This window comes from Ovis aries, chromosome 11, assembly GCF_016772045.2.
Source record: "Ovis aries strain OAR_USU_Benz2616 breed Rambouillet chromosome 11, ARS-UI_Ramb_v3.0, whole genome shotgun sequence".
Lineage (NCBI taxonomy): Eukaryota > Metazoa > Chordata > Mammalia > Artiodactyla > Bovidae > Ovis > Ovis aries.
Window position 1 is genome coordinate 40,331,281 of NC_056064.1, and position 15,498 is coordinate 40,346,778.

Consider the following 15,498-nt stretch of genomic DNA (forward strand, 5'->3'; position numbering starts at 1 on the left):
ATTGCATTAGGCAAATGAGGCCCGGGCTGGGTGGGGGGTGTGTTGGGGGAGGACACCGGACCACCCCCCTCCTCCCGCCTACCACCTCCCTCGCCGTAGCTTCGCCGGGCCCGGGACTGACCCAACCACGGGGGAGGCTGGGAGCCGGAACTGGGATGGGGGAGACGCCCGTCCCTCTTCCATCCCGGTGGAGCCCCCTCCTCTCCCGGTACACAGCCTCCGTCCGTACTCCGCGCACTCCTGCTCTTGAGCCTTTTCCCCCTTCCGGCCGCTCTTCTGTCCTCCTCCTGCCCGGGCTCCCCGCAATCTCCTTCCACACCCCGCCTCTCCCTCTCAGTTCCCGGCTTGGCGTCCGCTGCAACCGGACCCGCTGGGAAAGGGTTAAGGCAGGGGCGGCGCCTGGACGGGACGGGGCGGAGGAAAGGGGGTGGGACCGCAGGGGACGGGGCGCGCAGCCCGGGGTGGGGGGACCTCGGCGCGCACCGCCGGAGACCGAGTGCCGGGCGCCCGCCCCGGGCCTGGTGGAGGCGGAGCCGCGCGGTCCCCACCTCATCCGAATCCTCGCCCGGGAGAAGCCCGGGAGCTCCGGGGTGGTGGGGAGGAGGAAGTGCTCGGTCACCCTCCGCCCCGCGCCGATCCCGCCCCCGGCCGGCGCGCTCCGGGAGCCGCGGGACGCTGCCTCGGACACCATGAGACTCGCGACGGGAGCCCCCTCGAGGTGAAGCTGCGGAGTTCCCGGGCCTCGGCCGGGCGTTCCCGAGGGCAGTCGGCGGACTCCCCTCCTCCCCCAGTACACACAACTTGCCTGCTTTCACCTGGGACTCGCAGGGCGGCCGGCCGATTTGGACGCGGGACTTAGGGCAGAAGGTGGCCCCCGGCCCGGGTCACCAGTCGGGGCGGGGGGGACGTGCCCCTCGCCCCCAGCAGCTCTTGGATGGCGCCGCCGACTGAGTGAGGGAGGCGGCGCGCAGGACTTCCCCGCCCGGACCTCTTGTATTCGCGGGGAAGATGTACGAGAGTGTGGACGTGGGGGGGCTCACCCCCACCCCCAATCCCTTCCTGGTGGTGGATTTTTATAACCAGAACCGGGCCTGTTTGCTTCCGGAGAAGGGGCTCCCTGCTCCCGGCCCCTACTCCACTCCGCTCCGGACTCCGCTTTGGAATGGCTCAAACCACTGTAGGTATTGGCCTCCCCCTCCTATTGTGGGAGCTGGGAGTGGGGGCGGACTGTGGGGCTTCCGCTGCTACTAGGGGGTGCGGACTGGGGACGTGGTGAGGTGGTCTTGCCTCTGACCCTTCACTTTCCCTTGACTCTCTTGCTGAACGTCGGGTGCCCTTGTTGGACAATTGGACTCCCCGCGAGTAACCCTGGGCGCTTATTTCTGTTGTGTTCCGACAGAGAAACTTTGGGGGGTCATCTTTTCAGGAAACGTTTGTTCATCTCTCCTTCCACTTCTTGCAGGGGAAGTGAAGTCCCTATATCTCCTTGCTTGGAATCCAATAGCTTCACAGCTGAGTGGTCCTTTCTGCCATCCAGGAGGGTGGGGTGAAGGTCGTCGAGTGGGCTTGTCTGCTTCTCAGAGGAGGGGCCTCCTCCTCTGATCCCACCCCTGCCAAAGCCTGGGGGACAGCCCCTCCTGGGCAGCAGCTGCTGCTCCCAGCTCTTGCCCTTGTGCTGTCTGGGTGGGTATCAGGGGAGCGCTCCGTGTCTTTGGTGTTGGCAGTGGGGTGCTGCAAGAAGGGGCAACTCCATCAGATACCCGTCGGCCAACCTACCCGACCCTTACACCTTGGGGCGGGCCACCTGTCCATCTGAGGGTTGCCTTGGTCCTGGATACTTGGCTGTACCAGGAATGGAGAGGGGAAGTTAATCTGGTGGGAAGGGTACCCCCTCCCCGTAATCCTGAAACGGTTTGTCCTCTGGAGGCTGAGCTTGATTTTTTGTGGGTCTGGAGCTCCTCTGGAAGCGAGGAATGTGTCCCCTCCCAACCCAGCGTGTCCTTTTGTTTCCCTGTTTTCACCTGGGGATGGGGGCAGGCGCTGGGCTGTCCCTACAAGGGCCGCCCATGAGAATCCTGGAGTCCTGGCACCTCCTCTGCTGGCTGTCCCCTGTCTGGGTTCAGGCTTCTCTGGAAGGGAGGGGCTCTGTGCTTTGGCGGGAGCCGGGAGTGCCCGGGGTGCACACCTGGGCGTGTTTATACCCAGCTGTGAGGTAGTGTACCTGAGGGGGAGAACGGCGCTCAGGGGGTTATTGTTACTTGGCTCTGGTTTCGTCTTCTCTGGGCTCAGCTCTTCCCTGGGGCTTCTACCCTACTCCCGGACTGGCTGCCTCCCCTCCTGCCTGCCAGGGAGGAGGGGTGGAGTGGGTCTCTGGGGCCCTGGCGAGCTGCCGGAGGTTGAAGGGCAGTCCCCAACACCTTTGCCGTAGGAAGAGAGACCTGAGGTGGGGCGACGCCCATCTCTGCCCCATCTTAGAGCCACCTCACCCCTAGCCTCTATCGTCCTGCCCCCTGACCTTTGCCTCTGGGGCAGATTGCCTGGTAGGCTGCAGACGGTGGGAGGGAGGGAGGGGTGTTCTTGGGTGGACTTTAGGGAGAAGGGGGCAGGTGAGAAAATGTGACATACACCAGGACCTTTCTTCCCATCCTCCCAGAACTGAAGGAAGGTGTCCCCCCTCCAGAGTGGGGTCACTGGGGGCATGGCTGCCGCAGTTGTTCCCTCCACAGTCTCGGCCGCCTTTGCCAGAGGTCTGGGGAGGAGCGAGGATCTGAGACCTTGGGTTCCAGCCCTTGGGGGCAGCTCAGCTCTTCCTGGCCCCAAACTGGCCAGACAAGGTCTGGGGGATCCTGGAGTCCAGCGGGCGATGGGGAAGTGGAGGACACGGGGCGGCATGGAGCCAGAGGCCTGGGCTGCCCTGTCCCTGTGGTCGGAGTGTGGGTGTGTGGCAGTGGGCTCAGCCCCCAAGGCTGTGTAGGCTGGGAGGGGGGCTCTGGGGGTGGTTGTGGGGCACAGGAAGGACCTAGAGGCTGGGGGTGGTGACCTGAGCGAGTCTAGAGCACATGGGGTCATTACCCAACCCACCAGTGTGTCCTTTGATGACAGGAGCCCTCCGGGCCCTGTCCACCAAATTCTCCATTCCCTCCTGCCACCTCCACCAACGGTGGGAAGAGACAGCAGGTGGGCTGTGGGAGGAGACCTTCCGACCCTTCAGGACCCTGGGGACCTTGCCTCCCTCGCCAGAGCCCCCGATTTGGGGCGCCAGAGGATAAGGGGTACAGAGGAAGTGGGTCTCCATCTGTCCCCCACCAATCTCGCCGCTCATGCCTCCGCCCGCTCCCAGACGTCCAAGAATGTGAAGCACGTGGATGCCCTTAGTGGGGGGAGGGGGAGAGATGGTTATCGGCGGCCGCTGGGTAGGGGCCTTCTTCCGCTGCGGCCGCAGCGCTGCACCCAGAGCCACCCCCACCCTCCTCCGGGGTGGAGGCAGGGCGGGACCCAGCGCCCGGCGCCCCCTCCTCGGCCCTCCCCGGGGGCTGCGAGGGGAGCTGCAGAGGACCGGGCGCCAGCTGGCTTGGGAGGGGAGCCGCTGGCCGGGGGCCCGGCTGATTTCCTGCTGATCTCCTCCAGGAAACCGGCCCCTTGTGCGCCTGCGAGCGGCTCTGGGCCGCGGGGGACTCCGGAGCGCTCTGCGCCTCCTGCCCGGCCGCAGCCCGGCGGGGCCGGGGGCGGGGCAGCCCGGCAGCGCGGGCGGGAGGGGACGCCTGGCTTCCTGGGCCGGTGCCAGCCCCCCGCCAGGCGCTGGAACTTTGAGCCCGAGAAGGCGTGGTGCTTCTCCCGTGCAGCCCTTCTGCGGGAAGAGGAGAGGTCTATGTGCTGGGGCCTCTGGGGAGGGGCCAGGTCGTGGCAGTCGTTACTGCCCCAGGTGTGCAGAGTTCACGCTAACTTTTGCAGAAGGTAGGAGGATCCCAGAGTGTCCCTTGTTCCTCTGAGGCTGCTGGCTGCACTCTGGGGAGGTGGGGACTGGGCCGGGGCTCTGGGTTCAAAGGGCACAGTGGGAAACCTCAGAGCTGTTACCTGGGTGACAGGTGGGGGTGTGCTGGGGGTGGGGGGGTGCAGAGCAGAGTTCCGGCCCCAGAGGCAGCCGGCTGCTATGGGGTGGGCCAAAAGGAGGCCTCACTGAAACCAAACTGTACCCCTCACCTTGGGTCATCTTGCCCCCACCCCCCATCCTGCCAAAAAGCACAGTTTAAAAAAGCACATCTTCCAGTTTCATAAACAGCCTTTGGACTTGGCCTTAGCTCCAAATTTCTACAAGCCTTTGGCCCTCCAGTCAGTCCCTGGCCTCAGAGCTGTCTGTCCTTCACCCGGGCACCCCCTGTGCGTCCATGCCCCTCCCCTCTCTCAAGCCCACTCTGAACTCAGAGCTCCCTCTGTCCTTTCTCCCCCTGCCTTCTGGTCCATTGGAGAGGTTTGAGACTTGGGGGAGGTGGGCCCAGGGCAAAGACTGGATAGGAGCGGATGGGAGGGGGGTAGGTCAGTGCCTCCAGCCTCTGCTTATTGGGTCCCCTGCTTGTTGGAACGCTGACGGATTCTAGGCCACGGTCCCCCCCACATCCCCTTGTCCTTGACAACCCCACCCCCCACTAGTCTGGATTGTCTATTGTTACTCCTTTTACGTCTTGGAAAAAGTTAGCACAACAAAGGGCTCCTTTGTCGCTCACCCCTCTGCCTCCTGGCCTCACCCAGGCCCCCCAACCCTGCTCCCCCACAGCAGCTGTTCTCAGGCCTCTCGCCTGTCTGATTTGCTTGTCTGGCCTCCGGGAGAGTGAGGTGGGGGAAAACCAGGCCAGGACAGTTCGATTTGGGGTGAGGAGCAGAGTAGTGGGGGAGGGTCAGCAGAGGCTGGATCTCTGGGGGTGTTCTGTGAGCATCCACTGACCCTTTGCTGCAGGCTGCTCTACGGGCAGGGACAGGGACGCAGGGCCATAGCAGTGCTGGTCAGCGGGCTGACCAGGGAAGTGGTGCCCGGGCCCAACTAAGAGCCAGGAAAGCCTTGCCAAGGTTGTTGGCCTGGTTCCCTGTCATCGGCCGCCTGGCAGTCTCTGGTTGTGTCTGCAGGTAAGGGGGGAGGGTGGTAGCCTGCAGCTTGCCAGCCCCCCATCTGAGTGCTGCTTTTCTCTGTGCTTGGATTTTGGGGCCACATGAGCCATGTGAGATGCTATGAGGTGCTTGGGCTGGAACTCTGGGCCCTGCTGAATTCCAGAACCTCGTGTGCTGGGGTTTGGGGTGAGGCTAGGTAGGAGTCTGGGGTGTGGGAGGAGGTAGGGATCTATCTACTTAGGGAGGCATCCTTGGCCCTGGACCAGTGGACTTGGCAAAGGCCTCAGGAGGCTGCCACTGGCCCCTTGGGAATCTGGGGGTGGCCGGGTCACAGTTCCCATCCAGTACAGTGCACCCGGAGCTGCCCTTGCTTGAGGCACAGACAGCCCCCACCTAGCCCAGCCCTGTTCTGCCTAGGTGATGGGCATGGGGCCAGGCACTGGGGAGGATTCCGCTAGTGGGGGCTGCCCCTGCTGGCGGGGTCACCCTCCTGGCTGCCCTCTTGGAGCTGAATAACAAGAGGGGAGGGGGACAGTAACCCGGACATACTATGGACTCTATGGCCAGACAGACAGAGCATTGATGGGAACAGACCCCCTTTGTCATGCTTTCCCCCCAGCCAGGGTGCACTCAGAGCCATGGGCTTCCGGGACCCACAGGGACTCTTCCCCCGTCTCCACGGGGTCCCCCTGCTTCTCTGAGGGAGTCCCTGCCTGCTGTGCCCCAGTGTTCCTGACTCTGCACCAGGCCTTGGGTCCCTGGCCAGGGGTCGCTTGGGCGGAGGAGGGGCTGTCGCTGCTGGTAGTGGGGGTGGAGAGGGGAGCGGAAGCAGAGGGGTAGGGGAGTGGCCAACTTTGAATATCCTGTTGACCCCAGTTTCCTCTGCCCCCAGCTTCTGTCCTGGCCCCTCCCTCCTTCAGGCCTTAACCCCTTCCTCACCTGGGGGAGGTGGGACTGGGTGTGGGGGGGTGGCCAGGGCTGTGGACCCAGGCTGACACCTACACCTGGCCACCCAGTATAGTCACATCCACCTACTAATCTGATGGTTTATTATGTGATGTTTCTGGTTTTGAAGGTGGGGTCCTGGGAAAGTAGGCAGGACTGATGGGGTGCTGGAGGCGTCATTGGCAGTCTGGCTGGGGGGAGTGCCAACTTTCCCAAGACTGCCCCTGCCCCAGGTTGACATCTGGCAGCCCTGGGGCAGCTGGGAGAGGCTCCTGGATGAGACCTGGAGGCCAGGTGTGCGCCATGCTGAGGGTGGTGGCCTGGTTCTCTAACCGCCCTTCTGTTTCTAGCCATCGAGACCCAGAGCAGCAGTTCCGAAGAGATCGTGCCCAGCCCCCCCTCGCCGCCTCCCCTCCCCCGCATCTACAAGCCTTGCTTTGTCTGTCAAGACAAATCCTCAGGCTACCACTATGGGGTCAGCGCCTGTGAGGGTTGCAAGGTGAGTCCAGGGGGTCGTGGGGAAGGACAGTCCTGATTAGATAAGTGGGATGTTCCCATTGCCGGGTCTGGGGACTGTACTGGTAGTGGTGAATGTGGGGGTATCCCTAAAGCTGCTGCTCTAACTTCTGTGCGGAAGGTGGCAGCAGCCTTGGAGTAGAGGAAGCCTTCAGCAGGACCTCCTTACCATAGATGAGCAGGGGTCTCCCAAACCGGAGGTCCTCCTCCAGCCCTGACTCTGCCCCCAGCATCTCCATCCTCCAGCTGGCAGGGCTCACACCCGCTCTGCTCCCGCTGCCCGCGTTGCCATGGTGAACTGGCTGCCGACTGGCTCTTGGCTGGGGACCCAGGAGGCCTGCCCCTGGTGGCCTGCCCGCACCTCACCATGGCAGCCTGGCAGGAGGCCGTCAGGAGCAGGCGCCTTGCCTTGGCCTCTCCTTCAGGTGCCCGGGCTGGGGCTCCCCAGCGTCTGGCCGGATTTCCATGTGCCCACGTTAGGCTCCAGGGTGCAGACGGGACTGCCACCTTTCCGGAAGCTGTGGGCATGACCTTCCCGCTTCCTCTCCCCAGGGCTTGAGTCTCTGTATACCTGTTTCTTCCCCAGGGATTGGGGATCAGAAGCTGCACAGCTTTGGGGCTTGGGGCCCTACGGCTCCCTCTCAGTGTGGAGTGGCCACTAGGTGTGGGGCAGAGGTCAAGGGCAAAAAGCACAAGGCCTTGGACTCTGTCTGTCTGTCCGGTCCAGACCAGCTGTTCGTGGTCTGCCCTGGTCAGGCATCTGTCCATCTCTCTGTTAGCCCACATGGGCAGCCTCTGACCAACCTAGTCACCCTGTGATCTGTGCTCATCTGCCTGGTTAGTGAACATGTGTATTGCCGCCTTGCCTGTGAGCACTCATGTCTCCACCTGTCAGGCCAGGCCAGCCTGTGTGTGTATCTCTCTGGCCCCTCCTGCTTGTCTTCTTTTCTTGCACTCCGAGCCCAGGGCTGTGGGTTCTAGAGCTCTGTCTCCCATCTAGCCCCGTCTGCCCCTTTTCCTGACCCACCAGCAGCCTGTGGTCCCCTTCCCCAGGGTGAGGAAGCCAGGTCTATGTGCGCAGGGTGGGGGAAGCCCCCTCCCCATCCCAGTGTGGAGGCAGCAGATGCTCAGATTCTTCCCGGGGTATCCTTGTAGGTGTACCCTTCTCCCCGTCTTATCTGGCCTTCTCGGGTAGGGGATGGCCAAAGGCTTGGGGACAGTAGTCGCCTGACCCTCAGCCCTCGAACTGAGGCTATAGGCCAGCACTGCTCGACTGTGGGTGTGGCTGACCTGACGCCCTGCTCTCTATACCCAGGGCTTCTTCCGCCGCAGCATCCAGAAGAACATGGTGTACACGTGTCACCGGGACAAGAACTGCATCATCAACAAGGTGACCCGGAACCGTTGCCAGTACTGTCGGCTGCAGAAGTGCTTCGAAGTGGGCATGTCCAAGGAGTGTGAGTGCCACTGACGGGGCTGTGCCGCGCACCGGGCAGGGTGTGAGCTCCTGGCCCCTAAAGCCAGAGGAGCAGGGGCATGTGGATGAGCGTGTGGGTGTAAATGGACCTTACCGTGATGCGGTGCCTTGGCTCATGGTTGAGGACAGTTCATGTATAGCTGCACGGACCTGTCTGTCTCACCATCTGTGTGTCCATGGGCGGACAGCCCTTCCTGTTCGTGTGAGGCGGGCTGTGTGGGCTTGCTCACGTGTGTGCACGTGTCTGCCCCTGCCAGCTTGCTTCCAGGCTCTGACTGGCTTTGGGGCTGGGCTCGGAAGCATCCCGGAGTCCCCCCATCCCAATCGTGCATCTGAGGACAGGGGTGCTGCTGGGTATTTGTGTGCATGTGTTGGGGTTGCTGCAGGCACCGGGATCTAAGAGCCTTTGTCTCGTGGAGCCTGGGACCTGGAGTTGGAGGAGCGAATTGGGACTTCTCTAGTCCCAGAGGAATGGGGGTTTCCAGTTTGGGCTCAGCTGAGGCCCGATGGAGGGAAAGAAGGAGGGCTGGACAGGGAGACCCTCTTGTGTTGAATCATGGGTGTTGCCTTGGTGACCGGTGATTGATGATGTCAGAGATAAATGACGCTGACAGACGCCTCCTTGTCTGCGTGGCCGTTGCCATGGAGCCCGAGCCTTGGGGGAAGGGGTGGGGGAGGGGGCTGCAGGACCCTCTAGCCCTTTGTGGGCAGGGCAGTGGAAGAAGGAAGTGGGGAGGGGACATGGTTGGGGGACAGGAGCAGAGGGACCCTGAAGTACCCGGCCACCTCCTGCCTCAGGAGGAAAGGGCTGTGTTGTTCTGCAGCATAGGAAGTGGTGGCTCCACGCTGCAGAGCGGGAGACAACTTGGGACCTGCAGACCTGGGACCCTTCTCTGCAGGCCCAGCACCTCCTCCTCCTCTGCTTCTGCCACCTTCGGATCCCAGAGCTTTTCATGGCAGGGGGACCAGGGTGGGGCCCCCTGTCCCTCCCACTGCCAACTCCCCCTTCCCCTCCCTCCACCTCCTCCCTGGCTGCTCTGTGCCCCGGAGCTGAGCAGCTGCCATTTCAATAGAATTAAAGCTTCCGAATGATAAACGTCTTGTCACAGCTGCAATTTTCTCTTCCCAAATTATCCCCCCTCTCTCTCTCTCCCGCTCCCTTCTCTCCCTTGCACTTTATTGAATTTGCAGAATCGACATGAGTGATCTCCAAATTATGCCAGCTCCCCCCCCACCCTGCTACCCCCTCCCTGGGTCCCCCACCCCCCACCCTCTCTTCCTCCAGCGTCAGCAGCCGCCACCACTGGCCCCGTGAGTGATTGTGTGTCTGGGATAATCGGCTGGTAACGACCCCATCGCTTCTTTAAAGCCGAGTGGTGTGTGCGGCTCAGCGCCCCCGGCGATTTGTCAGCTCCCCCGGCTAATGGGCCGAGAGAGTCTCCCACCCGGCCCCCTACTCTCAGGCTGGGGAGCCCTACTCCGTGTCTGCCCGCCCAGGGAGCTGCTCTGAGCCCATCCCGAGCACTGCCAGGAGGGCCGGGGGCAGGGAGGCTGGGAGCACAGACCTGGGACACCTGCACACGGGCTTTCACCCTGGAGAGTGAGCTGGAGCAGACGCCCGGAGAGCGAGCTGGTCTGGGGCACGCATGCTGTGGTCACAGGCCCTGGGGCAGGCCTCAGCGTGAGGGCCGGGTGGGCACCGCAGCGGGGGGGGGGGGGGCCAAGGGACCGGCTGTGCGGATGTCCCGCCTGCCTGCGCGCTCACGTGTGTGCACTTCTGTGCAGTGACAGTTCTTAGTCTGGTGGGCGGAGCTTGGGCTGGGGTTGGACGGCTGGGGGGATGGACCACTGACCCCACCTGCCCTCTCACTGTGCGGCCTGGGCCCTCCACAGCCGTGAGAAATGACCGGAACAAGAAGAAGAAGGAGGTGCCCAAGCCTGAGTGCTCTGAGAGCTACACGTTGACACCGGAGGTGGGGGAGCTCATCGAGAAGGTGCGCAAAGCGCATCAGGAGACCTTCCCTGCGCTCTGCCAACTGGGCAAATACACTACGGTATGGCCCACCCCCCGCCAACCTCATGCCCTCCAGCTGTCAGGCCTGCCCCTCCCCCAGGCTGGGCAAATACACTTCGGTACAGCCCCCCAGGGGCACACCTGCTTCTTCCAGGCCTGCCCCTCCGCAGCCCTGCTTGGGCTGCCTTGTCTGCCCCTTCCCCGCCTCTCAGGAAGTGAAGGCCAGTAGAGGGCAGGCCTGTGGGGCGGGGCAGGTAGAGCCAGGCCCAGAAGGGTGCCACCAGGGGAAGGCCCTCACTTTCCTCCCCCTGCCCCCCCCATCCGCCCAGAACAACAGCTCAGAACAGCGTGTCTCCCTGGACATTGACCTCTGGGACAAGTTCAGTGAACTCTCCACCAAGTGCATCATTAAGACTGTGGAGTTCGCCAAGCAACTGCCCGGCTTCACCACCCTCACCATTGCGGACCAGATCACCCTCCTCAAGGCTGCCTGCCTGGACATCCTGGTGAGGGTCTGCACCTTGCCCACCTAGGCACTGCCCCCTGTGTTCTTGGAGGATGTCCTGCCGCTCAAATAAGCACCTTCCTAAAAATCTGTCTGGAGTCAACCTGTCCAAAGGCCCACCCACCCAAACAGCCACCTTTGCTCTCTCCCGCATGTCTACCTGTCTGCTTAGCCACCCAGCACCCGGTGTGCACCATTCACCTGTACTCTCATTCGTCCATCCTCAGCCCATCTTTGATTCAGTGCTTCCGTCCAGCCACCCATCTTCCCATCTATTCAGTCTAATAAAGGTTCACCTGGGACCCTGTATGGCCAGGCCTTGAACTGGGTTTCAGAACAGAGGTGAACACACCACTGTCCCCTCTTGAGAATCTTCCATTGGTGGAGGCAACAGATAGGTAAACAGAGGTTGCAAAACTGTGATAAGTGCTGGCTGCAGATAGGGGAGGGCTGTCCCCTCCCTGCAGGACAGAGAGCCGCACTGCTGGGCCCTAGGGAAGAGCCCCAGAGGAGGTAGCCTCTAGAGGTGTGTAGAGCGGTATGTGGAAGGCCTGCTGGTGTGGGACCAGTGGGATTCAGGGGCCTGCAGGGCATTTGGTGGGGCCAGAGGGTAGGCTGGACTTGAGGCAGGATGGGGGCGGATGAGACTGTCAAATCCAAGGCTGGAGGGAGGCTTGTCCTCCCTGTCTTCCTCAGCCCTCCTGTTCCCTCTTGGCGACCTCCAAGGTCGGGAACCTGGGCTGTGACCAGGCTGCTGCTCCTGGTGGAAGGGAGATGCAAGAGGCAGGGTCAGGGTTTGAGAGAGCTGAAGATGAGGTACATTTACTGAGCTCTTGTTCTGTACCCAGCCCTGGGAACCATAGACCGAAACCCCCTTTGGTTTGGGCCTTCCTGGAAATGTTTTGTCTCCCTCTTAATTCTCTGTGTGGAGGCAGGATGCTGTAGATTTGCACTGTCTAATACAGTAGCCGCTGGCCATGTATGGCTGTTTTAAATTGAAATTAATTAAAATTAAATTCAGTTCCTCAGTTGCACTCAGCATGTCTCAAGTGCCCAGCGGTCACCAGTGTGACTGGTGGCTACTGTGTTGCACAGAAGGTTCTGTAGAACCGTAGTGGTCTGGCTGCCGGCCAGGTGGTCCTGGGGGGGATGCTGGTGCCGGAAGTGCTGGCGGATGTGAGTTCCTGAACTCGAGAACCCTCTGCACCCAGATCCTGCGGATCTGCACGCGGTACACGCCCGAGCAGGACACGATGACCTTCTCGGACGGGCTGACCCTGAACCGGACCCAGATGCACAACGCCGGCTTCGGCCCACTCACGGACCTGGTCTTCGCCTTCGCCAACCAGCTGCTTCCCCTGGAGATGGATGACGCTGAGACTGGGTTGCTCAGCGCCATCTGCCTCATCTGTGGAGGTGGGCAGGGGCCCTGGGTCTGGGGGCCAGGCTCAGGGGTGGTGGTGTGGCTTGCGGAGCCTCTCCCAGGGAGAAGCTGGGGGATCATTTGATCAGAAAGGCACCTGTCAGACAGGAAACTGAGTCCCAGTGGAGTAGGATCTGGTCTGTGGCCACAGGGCAAGGGAACAGTGATGGAGACCTGAGCTCTGGTTCCCTATTTCCAGGCAGCGCTCCTTACAGGGGGCTTACGAGTGAGGACTTGGAGGTCAGACCACCCAGGTTCAAATCCTGGCCAACATGTGACCTTCAGCAGGGTCGCTGAACTTCTCTGAGCCTCCATTTCTGTAAAATGGGGGCAGTAATGGTCTCCACTTCATAAAGTTGATGGGAGGATTAGGAGGTAATAAATAAGGCACAGTGTGCCCAGAGTAAGACCCAGGAGATGTTGGCTGCTGTTACTATTTTATTGACATGAGTGCTGCCATGTTGGGCTGGTGTCCAGAATAACCAGCAGGAGTGGGAGACCTACCTCTACTTAAGATGGCACTGCCTGTGTTTAGGGGTGTGGGCTCTCAGGGTGAGCTTTGGGACACCCTTGTCCCCAGCCCCTCTTTGCTCACATTTGCCCCTCTTTGCTCACATTTGAGAGCCTCTTAGGGCCTCTGTGTGTGGGGAGGCGTGGGGAGCAACGATACTCTGCCTGTGGCCTGGACAGGGGCGCCCCCTGGTGGTCACGATGGGGCCCGCAGCTGTGCTCCTCACCGGACTGAGCGGGCTTCTCTGCTTCTTCAGACCGGCAGGACCTGGAGCAGCCAGACAGGGTGGACATGCTGCAGGAGCCGCTGCTTGAGGCACTGAAGGTCTATGTGCGGAAACGGAGGCCCAGCCGCCCACACATGTTCCCCAAGATGCTGATGAAGATCACAGACCTCCGGAGCATCAGTGCTAAGGGTGAGGCTCTCTCCCTGTGTGTCTGCCATCCATGTCCAGAGTCAGGCCTCCTGCATCTGAGCCAGTACCCCACATCTTTGTGCCCATGTGATGCCCCACTCACCTGGACCCCACCGTGCCCAGGTGACCTCCCTGCCTGTGAGCCCCAAGGTGGCAGTGTCATCTTGGCATGCTAGTTTAGGGCATGGCTCTGGAACCAGACCATTGTGTGTCCTTGAGCGGGTCACACGACGGCTCTGAGCCTCAGTTACTCATCTGCAGAGCAGGGATAACATTTACGGAGTTGTCTTGAGATGTCAGTAGGAGAGTCAGCAGCACGTAGGAAGGGCCTGGCATCAAGCCCAGTGACCCCAGAGCCAGAGTTGGGAGCTACTTTGCCCTGCTGCCCTTCAGCTGTCGGGGCTGAGGAGAGCTGGCTTAGGTCAGAAAACTGAGTGCAGGGTTCGGTGTGTGGCGGGAGCTGATACTGGTACTGTGGATCCTCCTACCCCTTGCATGCTCCCTCCTGGGGCCAGGCTTGCGTGCAGGGCTAGAGGAGCAGGGTGGGCCCACTGACCTGTTCTCTCCTGCAGGGGCTGAGCGGGTGATCACGCTGAAGATGGAGATTCCGGGCTCCATGCCACCTCTCATCCAGGAAATGCTGGAGAACTCAGAAGGCCTGGACACTCTGAGCGGACAAGCGGGGAGTGGGGGGCGGGATGGGGGCGGCCTGGCTGCCCCGCCCGGCAGCTGTAGCCCCAGCCTCAGCCCCAGCTCAAACAGAAGCAGCCCGGCCACCCACTCCCCGTGACTGCCCTTGCCCGGTGGACACAGCCCTCACCCCGTGCCCTGGCTTTTCTCTGCCTTTCTACCAACCATGCAACCCCCGCCAGCCCTGCGCCCCACCTGTCCTCCCTTGCCCGGGGGACTGGAGGGAGGAGGTGGCGGCAACTCTTCAGACAGAGACCCGGGCCTGCGTTGGACTGCCCGCTCCTGGAGCTTGGGCTGACGTCAGGGGCGTGGCCGTGGACTGAGTGAGGACCCCTGGTCCCAGGCCTTGGGATGGGGCCTGGGGGCTTCGTGTTCATCAAGACACCCTTCTGCCCACCTCGCCACATCTTCATCACCAGCAAATGCCAGGACCTGGCTCCCCCATCCTCAGAACTCTCAAGCCATTGCCCCCCGGTTGGGGAACCCCCCCTGCCTCGGTTGGTGACAGAGGGGGTGGGCCAGGGGTGGGGGAATCCCCTGTACATACTTTGCCATACCAACCCCCAGGTATTAATTCTCGCTGGTTTTGTTTTTATTTTAATTTTTTTTTCTGGTTTTGATTTTTTTAAATAAGAATTTTCATTTTAAGCACATTTATACTGAAGTGTGCTGTGTATTGGGGGGAGCTGGATTCAGAGCTGGAGGGGGGGGTGGGCCCTGGGGGAGGGGAGTGGCTTGAAAGGGGCTTCCCCTCTCTCTCCAAGTCCCTGTGCCCCCCAAGGCCCCCTCCCCAGCCATTTCCTCCTCAGTTTTCTCTTTAAAACTGTGAAGTACTAACTTTCCAAGGCCTGCCCTCTCCTCTCTCTCTGCCTAACCACTGGGCAAGGACAGTTTCCCAGCAACCCCTGGAAGGAGTGGCTCACCCCCGAGATGGGGCTGGGGCAGAGCACCGGGGCCTCAGGACCTCCAGGCATGTGTCTCTCTGCCCTGTGTCCTCAGCGTAGCTGCTTCCCCATCAGAGCCCACGTCACCGAAGCCCTCCAGCGCTCCCCTCCCCGTGAAGGGGCTGGCCAGGGGGTCCAAGCTCCCCTGCCCTCCAGCCTCATGGCCACCAGCACCGCCCACAGGGCCCCCAGACACACACACACACACACACACACATGCACACACACACAGTGGACAGACAGGCCGACAGACACGGAGCCTGAGTTCCTCCATTTCCCTGACCTGCCCCCCCACCCCACACCCGTGCCCCCTCCTTGCCCCGCAGGACGGGCCTATAGGGGGTCCCCTCACTTCACCCCTGCTCCCCCGGGGCTGGGGGAACTGGCTCTGCCCTGCCCTCCTTGCCCCGGGGTTGGGGGTCTCATCCCCCCCAGAGCCCGCTGGTGCACCTGTTACTGTTGGACTTGCCACTGAGATCTACTGGATAAAGAATAAAGTTATATTTATTCTACACATGCCTCAGAGCCTCGCTGCCTCGCCGCCTTCTTTCGGTGTCCGGGCAGGGACTGGGGCCCAAGCTGCCTTCGGGACCTGCCTTGCTGTGCTCAGAGCTCTGGAAACGCTGGAAGGAGACAGGCCTGCCCTTAGGAAGCCCTTGGTCTAGGGGTCTCAGCCTGTCAGGGACCCATGTAGAGAGGCAGGAGGGAGAGAGAGAGAGACCGCCTCAGCCTTCAGGGAGTCCCCAGCCCGAGAGAGAAAGCCACCTCAGCTCTCTGAGAGTCCCTAGCCCTTGGGAAGCTGGAGCTTGAGTCAGAGTCATTTAGTGGCAGAGTTCTATCTTTAGTGGCCGCCGATGACCTTCACAGCAAGAGTGGCAGTTGGCCCGGGGGGCTTGAGTCAGGGGCTTGCTCATTGCAATCTAAGAAGACCTTAGGATTGGGATGGAACCTGGGAGGC

General features: G+C 61.8%; 1 protein-coding gene across 5 annotated transcripts in view; it reads left to right on the forward strand.

The window, feature by feature from the left end:
• The window catches only part of RARA (retinoic acid receptor alpha), a 43,159-nt gene extending 28,107 nt beyond the window's left edge, over nucleotides 1-15,052 (forward strand). For 3 of the 5 annotated variants that reach the window (XM_060395598.1, XM_027974579.2, XM_027974580.3), the window contains exons 3-9: nucleotides 6,396-6,544; nucleotides 7,877-8,018; nucleotides 9,932-10,092; nucleotides 10,382-10,558; nucleotides 11,769-11,973; nucleotides 12,748-12,906; nucleotides 13,479-15,052. In XM_060395598.1, coding sequence (XP_060251581.1) covers nucleotides 6,396-6,544; nucleotides 7,877-8,018; nucleotides 9,932-10,092; nucleotides 10,382-10,558; nucleotides 11,769-11,973; nucleotides 12,748-12,906; nucleotides 13,479-13,696 — 1,211 coding nt within the window. In that variant the 3' untranslated portion in view covers nucleotides 13,697-15,052. Of the gene's footprint in view, nucleotides 1-637; nucleotides 1,182-6,395; nucleotides 6,545-7,876; nucleotides 8,019-9,931; nucleotides 10,093-10,381; nucleotides 10,559-11,768; nucleotides 11,974-12,747; nucleotides 12,907-13,478 lie in introns of those variants that run through there. The other 2 variants (XM_004012862.6, XM_012186064.5) reach the window with 2 other exon arrangements.
• The last annotated feature ends 446 nt before the right edge of the window (nucleotides 15,053-15,498 follow it).